This window comes from Dendropsophus ebraccatus, chromosome 9, assembly GCF_027789765.1.
Source record: "Dendropsophus ebraccatus isolate aDenEbr1 chromosome 9, aDenEbr1.pat, whole genome shotgun sequence".
Classification (NCBI taxonomy): domain Eukaryota; kingdom Metazoa; phylum Chordata; class Amphibia; order Anura; family Hylidae; genus Dendropsophus; species Dendropsophus ebraccatus.
Genome location: NC_091462.1, coordinates 62,700,352 through 62,716,977, shown reverse-complemented (window position 1 = coordinate 62,716,977; position 16,626 = coordinate 62,700,352). Strand labels below are relative to the sequence as shown.

Genomic DNA, 16,626 nt, shown 5'->3' with positions numbered 1-16,626 from the left:
AGATGACTTTACTTTTGTGCACACACTGCAAGCTTGAGTTTTCTGTGGGTACAATACAGTTGGCGGTTACAGCTTATTCTTGGGGGGCAAGTTCTCTTAAATAGTTATGTAACAATAACTTTATATAGTGGTTTATTATTGGCCCCCACATGACTGAGCCACACCACCAGTCCTCCAGATGGTCAGTTAAGATACGGCCATACCATCTGTGCCACTGGGGGGCCTTGGGAGGCAGCTTTTTGCCACAGCCCATCCTGCCTAAGCATTTATACCACTATTGCTAAAGCCACCTGCCTTGCACCTCAGTAGCTCCTTTCAATTGCTAGGCCCCTACTGTTCACATAGTTACCTCTTGAACATAGACCTATGTCCAAGTGTGTACAGTGCCCAAATGTTTAGACTTTGGTTTTACACATCAGAGTACAGTCCCTGGTCACCAGGTGGTGTAAACTTTTTTTTATGTTTAAATCTTTTCTGTAGACTGTGCAGGTAGTTCTCATACTGAGCATAGCAAGCTTTCTATTCATTTTGGTAGGAAAATGAAGGGCTGTCTTCAGGAAAAAAACTTATCAGGTGTAGTATGGGGGAAAGATGGGCAAGGGCGATATGATCAAAGCCTTTAAATATGTTACAGGTTTAATAAGGTCCAGAAGGGAAATGTTTTAACAAGAAACTGAAAACAAGAACATGGGGACACAATCTGAGGTTAGTTGGGGAAAGATCAGAAGCAATATAAAAAAATATTACTTTACTGTAAGAGTAGTAGATGCTTGGAACAAACTTCCAGCAAATGTGGTAGGTAAATCTACAGTGCATTAACCTGCCTTGGATAAACATATAATATAAGAATGGACTTGATGGGCCATGTGGACTTCTTCTGCTGACAATCTTTCTCCCTTTCTGTGTTTCTACACAAGCAGATCATGTTGTGCCGTGATAGTGCAGACATACATATGGTAGAGATCAAATTACCTAGCAGCCAGTGTATTCGACAGACACCTTTTCATATAAGAGAAACTTATATGTATGTTTTAAGACGATATTGAAAATAAACCACAGCTGGTAAATGGCAGTATAATGTGGTGAGAGGTATTGGAGTGGTGTATTATAGTTTTCTGCAAGCTGATATATAATGATGTTTTAATGCCAATGCAGACACATGGCTATCCAAAAAACCTCTACCTCTTTATTAATGTTTGATTTGGTTGGCTCTGGTACAGAAATGAAACACACAAAGCAGATCAAAAGGTACCTTAACACAATGAACTGATTTAAAAGCACTTACAAGCTTTTCATTCTGCCATTTTCCATACATATGGACCAATAAGTGCCAAGATGAGGGAAAAAATAGGCTTTACACTTTTTAATGGTACTTTGTAGGCCTGTAAAACTTTGATGGTTAAGGTGCACACAATAATACAGTACTTTTTTGGGCTTATGATGCCTTATTTTATTTCAAAGAATGAAGTTATGCTGGATATCTGACTAGTAAAGCTTAGTATGTATAGTATATACTAAAGAACATCTGAAAAACATACAGCGTGGAGCATCATCATTCAGTGTGGTATAGTACTTCACTTGTAGAGATGAGGAAAAAGTATTTTGTCACTTATAATGAAGAACAAGAGAATGTTTCTATGCTATTAGCAGTTTAATCCTTACGCTAATTGGATATTTTGGTGCACTGGAGGCGGGACTACTGTTCCCGTTGCATCGATTCGCCCCTTGGCCGGATCAGCACAGCAAGCCAGCCCTACTCCAAAAATAAGCCTCAGTTAAAGTCAGCTGACCAGATCCCTCACACTGGGTGCTGAGCATCAGCCAATCTCTACCAAACTTTTTATGCTCTGCCCCCATCTGCTCAACACAAGCTGCATGTAAGACAGGAGTAGTAAGAAGATGCACAGTAGGAGATATATGAATTAGTAGGGATGGAGGATGCATGGGTCAACTACAGAGGGGAGCTGAGGTATAAAGTATGGGGACTACTTGCAGAGAGGAGATGTATACAGTATGGGTGAAGAACTACTGAGGGGGACTGAGGTATAAAGTATGGGGACTACTTACAGAGAGGAGATGTATACAGTATGGGTGAAGAACTACTGAGGGGGACTGAGGTATAAAGTATGGGGACTACTTACAGAGAGGAGATGTATACAGTATGGGTGAAGAACTACAGAGGGGGGCTGAGGTATAAAGTATGGGGACTACTTGCAGAGAGGAGATGTATACAGTATGGGTGAAGAACTACAGAGGGGGGCTGAGGTATAAAGTATGGGGACTACTTGCAGAGAGGAGATGTATACAGTATGGATGAAGAACTACAGAGGAGGGCTGAGGTATAAAGTATGGGGACTACTTACAGAGAGGAGATGTATACATTATGGGTGAAGAACTACAGAGGGGAGCTGAGGTATAAAGTATGGGGACTACTTGCAGAGAGGAGATGTATACAGTATGGGTGAAGAACTACAGAGGGGGAGGGAGCTATAAATTATGGAAATTACCTTGAGGGAGGATGTATACAGTATGGGTAAAGAACTACAGAGAGAGGAGGGAGGTATATAGCATGTAGGGAGGTGTACAGGAGGTATACAGTATGGAGGCCTATCTGAGCACTTACAGTATAGAAGCCTAACAACAGTGGGACACACAGTATGGCGGTTATCTACCGCATAGAGTGGGGCTACAGTGTAGAGGCATAGCGTGTTTCTCTGTAAATAGGACCTAGCTATTTTTTTTTTTAGAGAAAAAATGAGACCCTGTCTTATTTTTTGAGAGACACGGTATACCTGGCTTTAAGCCCACTTGGGTCCTAATGTTGACTATGGGGCCCTTATAATGTATTGTCCTATAATGTCTTATAATGTCCTATAATGTATTCTTAGCAGAACATAGTGTTGCCCTAAGCTGTCCTGAACTCCACATCCAGTTTCACAGAAAGAGAGGCTTACTCTATTCTATACTACTATTATTACTACTACTACTTTCTAAACTTCCTGTTCCTAGTAGTAGTAAGACTCCAAGAGGGAATGATCCTCTCTCCCTTTTGTTAGGTTTCTAACAGTGTGGATACATGTGTTAACCCTTCATTGCTCATAGCCATACCTTTTACATTACAGTTTCATTATTATAAATGGTGTAGAGCAAAAAAAAAAAAAATACTAGTGCAATCTGGCATAAAACAGTTTAAACATTAAAACTTTATGTAACAAGGCACTGGACAAGTGACACCCAACCACAGTGCCTGCCAAGGTTCCAATGGGACACTGCAGATGTTCTACTGACAAAGAGAAAAGTGATGGACCACACAAATGATCCAGTAATCATTCTTGAGGCCCGTCTGTTACAATAATTTAACTAGGTAAAGGAGTCCTATATCTAAAGCTGATTTACTGAATAGGGCACACGTCTGCCTGTGTAAAATGACCCTAAAAGAGGTCACGTGTACTCTGACCTGCCTTAGCCCTGTGACGTACTGGAGCTGTGGCCATGTACAGCTCCAGTAAATGAGCAGTGATTCAGAGGCATCACTGTTTGTGCTGAGCTAGCTTCATACTTTAGGTTTAGCAGAGATTCCTGCACCACATGTGGTATTTGAGCCTTCATTACTTTTTGTAAACACATCATTTTTGAGGTGGCCACTATGTGTGGTAGATACAAGGCACACAAAGAGGAAACTGTGTGTTGTATGTAATGAGGTGACCCTTGTTTTTACTTACGTGGGTTTTTTTGTTAATCGTCTCCCTAACCCTAACCTTACCCCTTCTAGATGTGTGTTTAGCTGTCCCCAAGAAGTCCCTTAAGGGTACAAACCCACTTGACGTATTTGCTGCGTGAATCAGTCTTAAAAATAAGCAGGCAAAACGCAGGTTGGCTTTATACAATTGTTCTGCGTTAAAATACGCAATTGCGTATTTTTGAAGCGTGAAGCTACATGCGTTTTTCGCACAGGTTGTTAACAACTGATGCTTTGCTAACAACAAGCTTCACGCTTCAAAAATATGCGATTGCGTATTTTAACGCAGAACAATTGTATAAAGCCAACCTGCGTTTTGCCTGCTTATTTTTAAGACTGATTCACGCAACAAAAACGTCAAGTGGGTTTGTACCCTTAGAGGAGATTATTACATTTAATTAAAATACCAATTGCTATTTAACATTTGTGTTTGGTGTGGATTGGTAAAAACACAGGACAAATAATCCTTCCAGGAGATAATTACAAGGCGCTTTGGTGCAAATACTGTACTTGTATTCCATTTCTATAAAACTATACCTATCTTTAATCCAGGTCCAGTCTCCTGAAGACATCTTTTTAGTCTTGTGCTGGTTGAAAAAAAGAGGCTAAACACATTGGGGGACATTCATTAAGACCTGGTCTTAAAATAGGTCAAAACCCTTTTCCCTCTACGGGTTCACTAAGAGGTGCATGCCTCTTAGTAAAACCAGCTGGCCCTTCACCTGTCCCTGTGCCCAGTGCAACAAATCTTCACCTTCTTCTAACATGTGTAGATTTGTATCATGATTAACACCTGTGAGCATGGGAGCAAGGTTCAAAAATGTCTCCCATGATGTCTGGCCAGTATATACTGTCACTGCTCAATGTCTCCATCAACCAAATGACTGCCTTCTCTGTGAGGGCAAAGATTACCTGGGAAACATGGGACTTCCTGTGTTAAGACTCTGAAAAACTAAAAAAAAATTAAAAAAAAAATTAAGTAAACACAGGAAGTGCCGTGTTTTCCTTGATTACTAGAAAGAAAATAAATAAATAATGAGTGTAAATTACAAACTTGCTTTATATCACATCTACTGTTGATTTAGATTTTGAAAGTTATAACGACAGCGACACTTAAAATGTCATTGGCACTAAATATGCCCATAGTCTTGAAGAGGGAAAGTACCACTTTGCTGTGTACATGTTAAATTTAGTGTGTGGTCTACTGTGAGTGCAAAATTAGAGTAAATACCTCTTTACAGTCACACTCGCCTTGCCACTTGCCAGGGAAGTGCATCCATGACAAGGTCATTTTAAGTTCCCTGTAGAGGGCAGGAAATTGGAAAGAAGGTCATGGAGACGTGAAGTAGCCCAAAGATATCTGGACAGAAACTGTGCAGAAGCAAGTGAAGATCAGGCATAATCATCATGGTAGTCTGGGAGAGATCAAGAGGAATGTCACTGTAGAGAAGGTACAGTATCTATCGCTATATGCTCACTGTATTGGGGCAAATATTGGTGTTCATTATTTAGTAACAATATAGTGGTATTATTCAGGCACTGTGTGGTGGTGCTGGTAGTAGTAACGTGATCATGATAAATTTAACTGTACCTCATATTTCATGATAACTGTATGACTGTATTAGAAGTATACCATCATGCCTAGATTAGTTTTTATGACAACACTAATAAATTTTGGGCAATTTTTCCATGGATTCAGGTTCCAGGTCCCACATAACTTATTTTCATAATAATGAAAATAAGTAATGACCATAAACAGTAATACATACAGAAAGACAATACAGAATGTTACCAGACATGTACAAGAATGCTTGCAGGAAAAAAAACTGCATATATATTATGCTTTATTGGCCTGCACAGAGCCCCCAGCATTTTAGGCTGGAATGAGCACCATATGTGTCCCCATATGTACCTTGTAAGGTCTCAGTGATGCAACTGTGTCAGCATAGTGAGGCATTCTTGGTACACCATGGTGAGCAATGTGGTAAGCCACTAAAAGAACTTAGAGATGATTATACATAATTACATTTGTAAGTAACCCCATCACACTAACTATGTTAGTTAGTTTTTAAAGTTTTGGTTATTTTTACCATTTTTTATATAATATATTTTTTTTATTTTGGATAATGCTTTTTAACTGCCATTTTTCAAATGCTAGGAAAGATGCCATACTAAGAGCATGCTTCTTTTTAAAGACCTGTGTGTCACTCTCTGTGCATACAACCTGAAACAGTCCCCTAGACTTACATTATAAGACCATCTTGGTCACATGGTGATAATGCACTTCACATGGCCTTCTCCTACCTAACAAAAAATTTGATCCTAAGACATGTTAATAACTTTTTGAAAGCTTAATGTTCCTTTACACACAATGTCAAAACACCACAAATGCCACAAAAGCCCTAGTACAACACTGTATAGGGGGGGTTTAATAAGACTGGCTTCTTAGACTTGTGACCTAACTTACATCAATTTCAAGCATAAATTATAATAAATCTGCTAGGTAATGGAAGGCCATACTTCTTGTGTAAAGGAACAGTGGAGCATTTTCCCACAGCAACCAAACAGATTCCAGAGTTAATTTTTCTGAGAATTAAAAAAAAAAACATGTAAATAAAGAATCTGATTGGATTCTATCCAGGGCTGGACTGGGACCAAAAATCAACTCAAGTAAATAATTTACCCCATCAGCCCACATAAGAACATTAGAATATTACAGAACGTTGGCTTAGAATGTTGACATAGAATGCAAGTTTAGAATGATATGTCAACATTTTAAGCTAGCATTGAATGCCGACATTCTATGGCAACATTCTAATACTACATTCTGACATACTGTAGAATGTTGTTATAGAATGTAGCATTAAAATGTTTGCTTAGAATGTCACCATTCTATGAAAACAATATAAAACGACATGACATTGACATTCTGTTATAGCATGTTGACATACAATGTAGGTTTTAAATATATTATGTCAAGGTTCAAAAACAACATACTATGATAACATTGTATGCCAACATTCTGACATAGAATGTTGACATAACGCTCTAAACATACATTCAATGTCAACATTCTAAACCTTAATTCTATGTCAACTTTCTAACGTGACAGAATGCTGTCATTGAATGTTGACTTAATATTTAAGTTTAGAATGTTGAAATAGAATGTAGGTTTACAATGCTGACAAAGAATGTAGGTTTAGAATGTTGGCATAGAATGTAGGCTTAAAATGTTGACATAAAATGTAGGTTTACAATGTTGACATAGAATGTTGGCTTTGAATGTTGACATAGAATGACATAGAATGAAGGCTCTCTGTGACCCTGTTTTTCTTTAAAGGAGAACTTACCATTGCAGCAAGGCTTTACTTCCTGGATAAAATGGTGATGTCGCGACCCGACTCCTAGAGCTGTGCGGGCTGTGGCTGCTGGAGAGGATGATGACAGGGGGATGCTCAGTGTCCCTCCAGGCCCTCTTTCCCTTAGGGTGTTATTATACGGGCCGATGAAGGCCCAATAATTACTGTAAATGAGTGCCGATCTGCTAGATTGGCGCTCATTTACTGGGCCTATTACACGGGCCGATTATCATTTAACAAGGGCTGCAGGGACATCGTTACCGATGTCCTTGCAGCCCTTGCTTAACTTTATACATTACCTGTCCAGACTGCAGGGCTCCTCTTGCGGTCTTCTCCCCAGGCCCCGTGCACTCCAGCTTCAGAGCGGCCTGTCTCAGCTGACAGGCCGCTCAGCCAATCACTTGGCGCGGCGGTCCTGGCCAGTGGTTGGCTGACCGGCCTGTTAGCTGAGACAGGCGGGACCTGGGGAGAAGACCGCAAGAGGAGCCCTGCAGCCTGGATAGGTAATGTATATCCTCAGCCGCCGACCATGCACTGCTATTACACATAGCGATGCACGGTCGGTGCCCGACAATTATAGGTTCAAACCTTTATCAACGATCAGCCGATGATCATTGTCATTGGCTGATCGTTGTATTTATTACACGGAGCGATTATCGATAGTACCCTCAGTGTCCCTCTGCCATCATCCAGCAGCCACAGCCCGCACAGCTCTGGGAGTCGGTTCATGACATCACCATTTTATCTAGGAAGTGAAGCCTTGATGCAGTAGTAAGTGCAGGGAAAAAAACACTTCATAAGCATTTCCCGTAATAAGTGTATATTGGTCATTTGTATAACTTTTGGTGGGGCAATACAATACTTTAATAACATTTTCGCCAGGCTTCTCCTTTAACAAAGCTGTCTTACTGACTTTTTATTACCTCTTCCTCTTTCACATGTGAACTGTTAATGACATCATTACAGTTTCCCGCTTCAGTTTTAGCCTTGATTTGCGTGAAACAGAACAATACTTGATTAACTGGTTGTGAGAAGAGTGGCCCATAGAGGGCACAGGCCCATCTGGCATTTTCCAGAACTGCCAGATGGCCAGTCTGGCCCTGATTCTATGAATCTTCTGCATAAACTTTAGCACAAAATGGCTTATTTTGCAAAAAACTTTTTGATGCCAGAAAACGGGCTGATTATAACTGTTGATTATGTAACCTGTGTATCGTGCTTTACACTTGAATTTTAAAGAAGTTTGGCTGTAAATGTTAAAAAAGATACAATTTAAAACATACCTGTCATTAGAAAAAACTTTTAACATATCACAGAGTGTTCAGAGCGCAATCAGGAGATTAAGCTGGGAGGATCTATGCATAGCGCGTTCTCTCCCAGATCTGTGGTATGTGATCTGGACCGCTGCATAAAATAAAGAGGGGTTGTCCAAATCGGACTGACATAGAGCAGGGAGTGAAACGAACGCAGTGTGGACTTATCCCCAACTCAAACACCCCAACCGATCAATTATTCTGACATGGGTTTTTTTTGTAACAAAAGGTACTCTTTAAACCAAAATGGCAGCCTAAAGTTGCTAAAATTGTTAAACTTTGCTAAAGTTGCCCGGGTCTGCCAGAGCCATTGCTTACTAACTGCTCTCAGTAAGGGCAGAGAGCAATTGCCCAGGGCCCCCACCCCCCGTGTGACAGTATGTGTCACAGGCAGGAACCCACTGACAGCTTCCTGCGACATCTTTGAATAAGCCCTGGCTACAGCTAATTGCTGCTATCAGGAAATATACAGAGGCTGCAGGACGCTGCGCTTCCAGTGTGTGCTCCCTTAAAACCCCCTCCTGCCCTCCAGCTCTTCTTCCTGCATGCTGTGACCTCCGTCCTTCTGCTGCGACTGGTGTAATGTTACAGCAGTCGGGACGATGAGGAAGAAGGCTGCAGTGTTAGGATCACAGCCTGCTGTTGCAGGGAACATGAGGGGGGTGCACCACTACACCCAGCATGCTGCTAGAGGTAGTAAGTATACTGTATAAGTAATGAGTAGTTTTAATGTGTATGAATGTAGGTGTAGAATGGATGAATGTAGTATGCGTCACATGCTCATGTGTATAGTGTGTACTGGATGTCCTGGATTTGTATAATGTGTTTTCATTAATGTGTTAGTGTGTGTGTGTGTGTGTGTGTGTGTGTGTGTGTGTGTGTGCGTGTGTGTGTGTGTATATATTATATATATATATATATATATATATATATATATATATATATACATATGATGTCACTAAGACAATACAGTGTTTTATTCAGGAAAAATAAGGTTGTATTTAGTCATTATGTGGTGGTCACTCTATGACGGTAATATTGGACTATATATAGTGTGTTGAGTCATTATACGGTGGTCAATATATTTTTTTAAACAATATATAACTAGTTGTTGTGTGTCAGTCTTTTACAACACTAGCATGTAACAATAGTCCAGGCATGTAACCTTCTGAACTGACTAATTGTGACTAAGGACCCTAATACACAGAGCTCAGCCAATCACTGGGCTCAACACTGTCCCTTGTCAGCCAGTGATTGGCTGAGCAGCCTGTCTCTTCAGAGAGGGGACCAGAAGTGAGAGCTGCAGCTGCAGTGATGGGGAACCCCACTGACAAGGCCTGAGGACACCGGGGAATGTGATCAGGTAGTATATATCTTTGTATCATATACTTTCAATAACTGTTGGCTGAACAATAGACAGTAGACAGGAATGTCCGGCATGGCTGAGCGTTCCCCTATTGGAAGGGTAAGCCACAGCCAGACAGATCTGATGGCAGTTTGTCTCTCTGAGAACAAAGAGGTTGGGCATTGATTTTCCATCATGTCCAACCCCCTATGTCCACTGGCATCATCTGTCAGAGGACTGTCCAGAGAGCCCCATACACCTTACACAGATAGCTGAAATCCACCATGAGCAGTGCGTACTACCAACAAAAGTTTGAAGTGTATGGGGACCTTAAATTGTTGCCACAATATTTCAGCATTTGGGGCCCCACATTCAACTTTGCCCAGGGCCACATTAAGTCTAAAACTTACCCTGCTCTCTGTTCAGGCTCATGGACAGAGGTTCCCAGACAGGGTCCTCTACCATGAGGTCTATATGTTGAGACAATCAATTTACGGGTATTGAGGAGCCCTGTGAAAGTCATTGGTAAGCAGATATGACTTTAAATCCATGAAGTCAGTAACCTAAAACCTGATACTTTTAATCACACAGACAGGCTGAATTGAAAAGATCCAAGTTACTATGTGATTGTTATATGCAGGTTATCCCTAAATGACACAACATGTGGTACGCATAATTACGGTAATCGTGAGCTAAGGTACATTTATAATACAGGAAATCCAACAATTACAATGTTCTGCCAAATCATAACCATTGATCTACCCTGGGGCAAAGGATTCAAGATGTGCTCAGCTAGTCATAGACTGAACTGTAGTCAGAATGTAGACAGTAGCGTAAATATACACTAACAGTAATATATAAAGGCATACTAAGAAATAATGTGTGTAAGTGACTCTAAAACCATGACCACATAGAGAACCTTGGAAATCTTTCAGATAGGGAATTTGTGTGTTTATTGAACAAAACTAACAACCCTATAGAGATCTATGTTGCAACAAACACTATTCAATAATACTGGAACATTGGCGGTCTGGATTTTACATCTGGTATGAGGTACTTGACTGTGATCACTCTGGCATCATAGCTTCAACTTTTCCAGGAGATATGATAGATGTCCTTCACAAAATGTTTTTTAAAGGGTTACTGGATATATCAGATATACATTCAAAGAAATAGAAACCTTATAAGAAGTACAAGTGTAAACAGTCATATATTTTTTAGAAATGGTAAATATGCCTTTAAGTACTTTTCAGCTGCTGCATATCCTGCAAGAAGTGGTGTATTCTTTCCAGTCTGACACAGTGCTCTCTGTTGCCATCTCTATGTGTGACAGAAAATCTCCAAAGAAGGTGAGGTTTTCTAATAGGATTCGTTACTGCTCTGGACAGTTCCTGTCATGGACAGAGGTGGCAGCAGAGAGCACCATGTCAGACTGTAAAGGAGACTGCAGCTGATAAGTACTGGAAGGCTTGATATTTTTAAATAGAACTTTTGCAAATCTGTAGAACTTTCTGGTACCAGTGTTTTTTTTTTTTAATCCCTCTGGGATACCCCTTTAAGTCTACAAAATCAATGTATGTGCATAAGGAATGAAACCTTTTTCTCTTTTTGGGTGACCCATAGAGTTTGTGATATGTTAGATCTCTTAGTGCTCATGTTTCATATGCATCCTCCTCAAAAGTTTTCTGAATGCTAAACAGGACATTACTTTTGGATTCTCTTATAACACAAGCCTTGTTTAAGGACATAAATTATGGAAAATGGAAATGGTTTCTTAGCTAATCTGTAAGGCATTCACTTTCAGTAAACAAAGCCAAATTTTCACGTCCAAAATCAATGTTCCAAATTACAGTTAACAAATGTCTATGGCCTGACTTATCTCATGTTTTCCATTGTCAGGCTGACATGAAACAGACGATGTCTCAGACAGTGCCAGCAGGCCGGAGCCAGGAGGCAGGAGGGTGAGCCCAATCCTGACATAGTCTGAAGATAGACGTCTAAGTGTTAGGGTGTTCATAATTTACAGAATATCTGAAAGAAGAATCTGACATTTGCAGTCATTGGACACTGACTCACCCTTCAGAGGACCAGCAAACCTTGTAAATATAAATCATAAAATGACTCCATTTCCTCATATGTTTGACAGCTGTTGCATGTGTCAGTACTTACAGCAACTAATACATATTCATGTTGACAGCACTTTACCAAAAACTGTTCTATTACCAGCTAAGATCATTGAATAAAGACACTTTCAAATGGCAGTATTTCTGTCAGTATGTGTAAATAGAAGTTGACCCAAAACACAGAAGATCTGCAAATGTTTTCCTTATAGTATTTCCTCTATGTAGGTACTACTCCTAGTTTTGACTTATGCAAACTACTGTCCAAAATACTGCTATATAAAATTATCTGCCATGAGCGTATTACAATTGCATTTTTGCCATTGCAGTTTGGCTCATCAGATCCAAAGTCAGGCCTAGAATTGTGGAAGCAATATGGATTCAAAAATCTGTCTGTATAATGCCCAGCATTGGGGCGGGTTCACCTGTAGCAAATTTTGCTGCAGACATGTAAGGGTATGTTCACACTGAGCAAATATGGCGGAATTCCGTGACGGAGCTCTCCGACACAGAATCCCGTCGTGCTCAGTGTCCTACAGCGAGTGAATTAGAGGTCGGGCGCGTCCGCTTCCTCCCCTCTCTGCTAAAAGAAGTTACATTTTACTTCTTTGAGCGGAGAGCCGCGGCTCTCCCATAGACGGGCAATGACGCACTGAGCATGGCGGGATTTCGCCGCGGAAAGTTCTGCCTGATTTGCAAAGTGTGAACATACCCTAAGAAAGCCATTGATTTGCTGGTGAGCTGCATCCAGGTGAAGAGAACTGATTTTCAGTCTCAGACAAAATCTCCACCCGTAGAATGGTGCATTTACATGTGAATGTCATTATTTGTTTATAAAAAACATTGGTGTCTTGTAAAAACCCAATAGTACTCCTCTGTAGATTTCCCCATACCCCAGCATTCTGGTCATCATACCTATAATCACCACCCAACACTACAAAGAGTAGACACTATTCTTTGTGGAGGACTGTAAGTCATTCTGTGATAGATGTTGCATAATAGGCGGCCATTTTCTCATCTGTAGAGCTTTCTAAATCACCATTCCCTTTCTGCTGTGACCACTGGGTGGCTTTTACAATGTTTGGCTTTCACCATAATTTTGCTGCATTGTTATTTCCATGTAATGGTGAGAAATGTTATTTAAGGAACATTTTGCATTATATAGGCTAATCATCAGGAGAGGGATAAGCCCCAACAAGAGCGATCTCGCTGTGGCTTATCTCTCTAGACAAATGGGCATGGCCGTGATTTTCCATCATTGGCGGACCCCTATGATCACTGACATCATATGTTGGTGGTTGTTCGGGGGACCCCATACACCCCTCCCCAGGAGAAAATCATTTGTTTGGCCTTTTGTTTTTATAAGAAGTCTTTGTTTATACAATAATATTCAACAATTAACAAATACCCATGAAATGTTTAGGTTATTGAAACTTCTACAACATATTAGTATAAAATACTAAATTGCTTCCTTGCTAAGCTATTGACTGAATTGACTTGACATACCGTTTAGCTTAAATGCTCAAGCACCAATTGAAAGATATTCTCCATAGAAAGCCTACATAATGTCCTACTTAGAAACACTAGTACATTGTACGCTGTACATTTCAATTATATTAACCAAATAATGAAATAAAGTAATAATAGAAGTAAAATGTTATTACATCACATTATATACTAAGAGTTGTGCTTTATAATTGTAAAAAAATAATATATTCAGAAATAAATAAAGGAATAGTGCACATGGCCTTAGCATGTTATAAGTCTATATTTTACCTCTTGTTTACTGTGTTTTGTATAAATAATGCAAAATGGATATGCACATGTGTATTACTATATAATTTATTAGTTTGAAAACTTTGTAGTTTTTATAACATTGCTTGAAGATAATACAAAAGATATTAAAAAAAGGGTTGCACACTAGGTGTGGCTGTTTCTTTAATACAAGACTACCACTAGATGGCAGCAAAGGACTTGTAGAAATTACCTCACATTGCATGTAAGGCAATCTAAGTCCTTTCCAAAAATGTCAGCAAATTCTGATCCATATAAGCTGGAATATGAATTGTCTAACAGGCCATGTCCGTCATTTGTCTTGTAACACACAGGGTAATAAAATTAGTTCTACAGAACATATGTTTTACATCATCTTCTTTTACGGTCAGAGGTCCATATTCCAAGTCCAAAAGAAAAAAAAAGTAATGTCATTACCCAGTTGTTTTCTATAGTAACATGACATATATTAATACTGATGAGATCATACTGTACATTGCCAGTTTCAGCAGACTACAGACAGGCAGAATGTTTTTATTCTGTCTGTTACAGCTGTTACAACATAGGGTGAACAGTCATAGCCTACAGCTACATATGACTACATGGAAACTGTTACTCTTATTCATGACACATCAACCCTGCAAACTTACTAGAGCAGAAAGTGCCATATGTAGTAATGGTAACACAGCAGTCCAAGTACAGTGATATGATATGTTTTGTAGTGTGAGGGGCTAGGATACTGAATACAGAGGGAATCTATCTATCTATCTATCTATCTATCTATCTATCTATCTATCTATCTATCTTCTATCATTTTATTATCTAATACATATAGTACCTGTCTTGTGATTTTGTTACAGGGAATGTCTTAGTGGCAGAACAGTACAACATGCCATAGAACAATAGAGCATTTGGGTTAGTACAAGCAGTGTAACTAGCAGCTACAATGTATTATATTATCTGTAGGGTGTGGTAATTCTCAGACAAAACCAGCTGGAGAATTTTATAGATCTTTTAATAACTCACAATTTCTGTCTACTTGCTATTCCAAACTGTATATAACTAATTCACTTATACAAAGTGATTAACCCTTAAGCTATTAGATTAGCTTGATTTAAAGTTAACCAAATGTGTTACTCACACTGAATACACTTAATATGTCCTATGGATAACACAGAAGCATGATCATATGTAACACAATATATTATTGCATTGTTACTGATGTACACCATACAGGCATGAAACACTAGAGAAATATGATGTAACACTAAAGACAACAATATCACTTTACCTTCATACATTTAAACATGTTTTAATCACAACTAATAATAGGAAAAATCCAATGGTTTATAGTACATAGAATAAGCTGTATACAAGTGTCATTCTCCTAGTTACTATGATACAATATGTATAATAAAACCACACAGAAAATATTAGTAAAGAGAGTTTGCTAATAACGCTTACAAGATGACATATACTAGGAGGGATTTCCTTGAGGTCTGGAAGCCTTTTTACAATAATTAGAAACGTCTTTCAAAATCTATAGAGCTGCCACACTGTCTATAACATCCCCAGATCCTGCTAGACATATTGATGTTCACATGCACATCTGTAGTGTGTTGAACTTTGCTCCCTCTTATTAGTAGTGCCTCATTCAGCACAGTGTTATCACAGCTGGTTTAAGCAGCATACTGTAGTAAGGTCAGATTACATCGCAGCTAGGGACATGTTACCTGCACTAAAGACTCACATCTGCAGTGCTGCGTCTGCAACCTGTTACTCTTCTAAGTTTCATGTGTTTTCAGATTGAAGCAATAAACACCATTCTCTACAAGCAAGATGATATAAGCCTCATTACTTGTTCATGCTGTGAAATATTTTTTTTTTCTCATCTCCCTTTAATACATTGTCTTTCATTATGACCAGTTAAGGAGAGGGAAGAAGTTGTGACAATTACTCACCTTCTTGCTGCTGTGCCAGAATATGGGAAGGGTAAGTCACTGCAAAGATGCAGAGGAGGAGAGATATTTGCGCAAAGCTCATCATGTCTAAATGTTAGACATGAGACTCTAAGTGCAGACTAGGGGATAAGTAAAAAAAAAAAATCTTCTTAAATTAGCACCATCAATTGTTCCCCAACCCCTTCAGCGATGGGCCCTTATAAAGAACTTAGCCACAGAGATTCCCTTGCACTGTTCTTAAATAGGGAAATCTTTGGCTTGCATTAAATTCCAGCCCCTTTCTGAAACTTGAGAGGTGTTGCCATCACGAAACCCCTTCCATGCTGAAGGATCCCTTATAGGGCTTGCATTACAATGTGTTGCCAAGTGAATATGCAGAGTTAACATGGGAAGACCCGTGTTTGACCTTACAGAACAGGAAGAAAAGTTAAAGAACACATCTGGAGAAATGTACTGTAATGTGCAAATGAGTATAGCTACAAATTTTCACTGCCTTCTAAATATAGAGCCAGCAGATGTTATCCCATCTATTACCACACATTGAGCACTGAAATTACTTATTTAGTAATTGGGCAACTTTAACCAGAGCTGCATATAGAATTAACTGACCAATAATGATTTAATCATAATGATTGAAAATAGATTCAGGATATGTGAGAAGCATCAATTCACTTTAATCATGGACATCATAAAAGTCTTGGTAATCAATATTTGGTGTGAAACATTTTTTCCAGCACATTTTTATTAAAAGGTTTGCTCATTTTTTTTCTGCAGCCTGCATGTTCTTACATACATTGCAGGCGGGTCCACCCCATTCAGAGAGAAATTCAGTAGACTACCTCAATGCATATAACTACCTATTGACATTGCCAACTTGGTTTCCAGCTTCTTTCCTCTCCTAATCCGGGGTTATAAGGGACCCCGGGACCTGGATGGAAGACAAACACAGACAGACAGTGTAAGCCCATGTGCTAGGCCCCAATACTGTCCCTGCCTACTTGCCGGTCTTGCTCTAA

At 39.5% G+C, this 16,626-nt stretch overlaps 1 protein-coding gene across 1 annotated transcript in view; it reads right to left on the bottom strand.

Annotated features, from left to right (window-relative positions):
* COL3A1 (collagen type III alpha 1 chain) overlaps window positions 1-15,830 on the bottom strand; it is a 56,265-nt gene extending 40,435 nt beyond the window's left edge. Inside the window, exon 1 of the mRNA XM_069983508.1 lies at window positions 15,611-15,830. Coding sequence (XP_069839609.1) covers window positions 15,611-15,695 — 85 coding nt within the window. The 5' untranslated portion in view covers window positions 15,696-15,830. The remainder of the gene's footprint in view (window positions 1-15,610) is intronic.
* Between the last annotated feature and the right edge of the window lie 796 nt (window positions 15,831-16,626).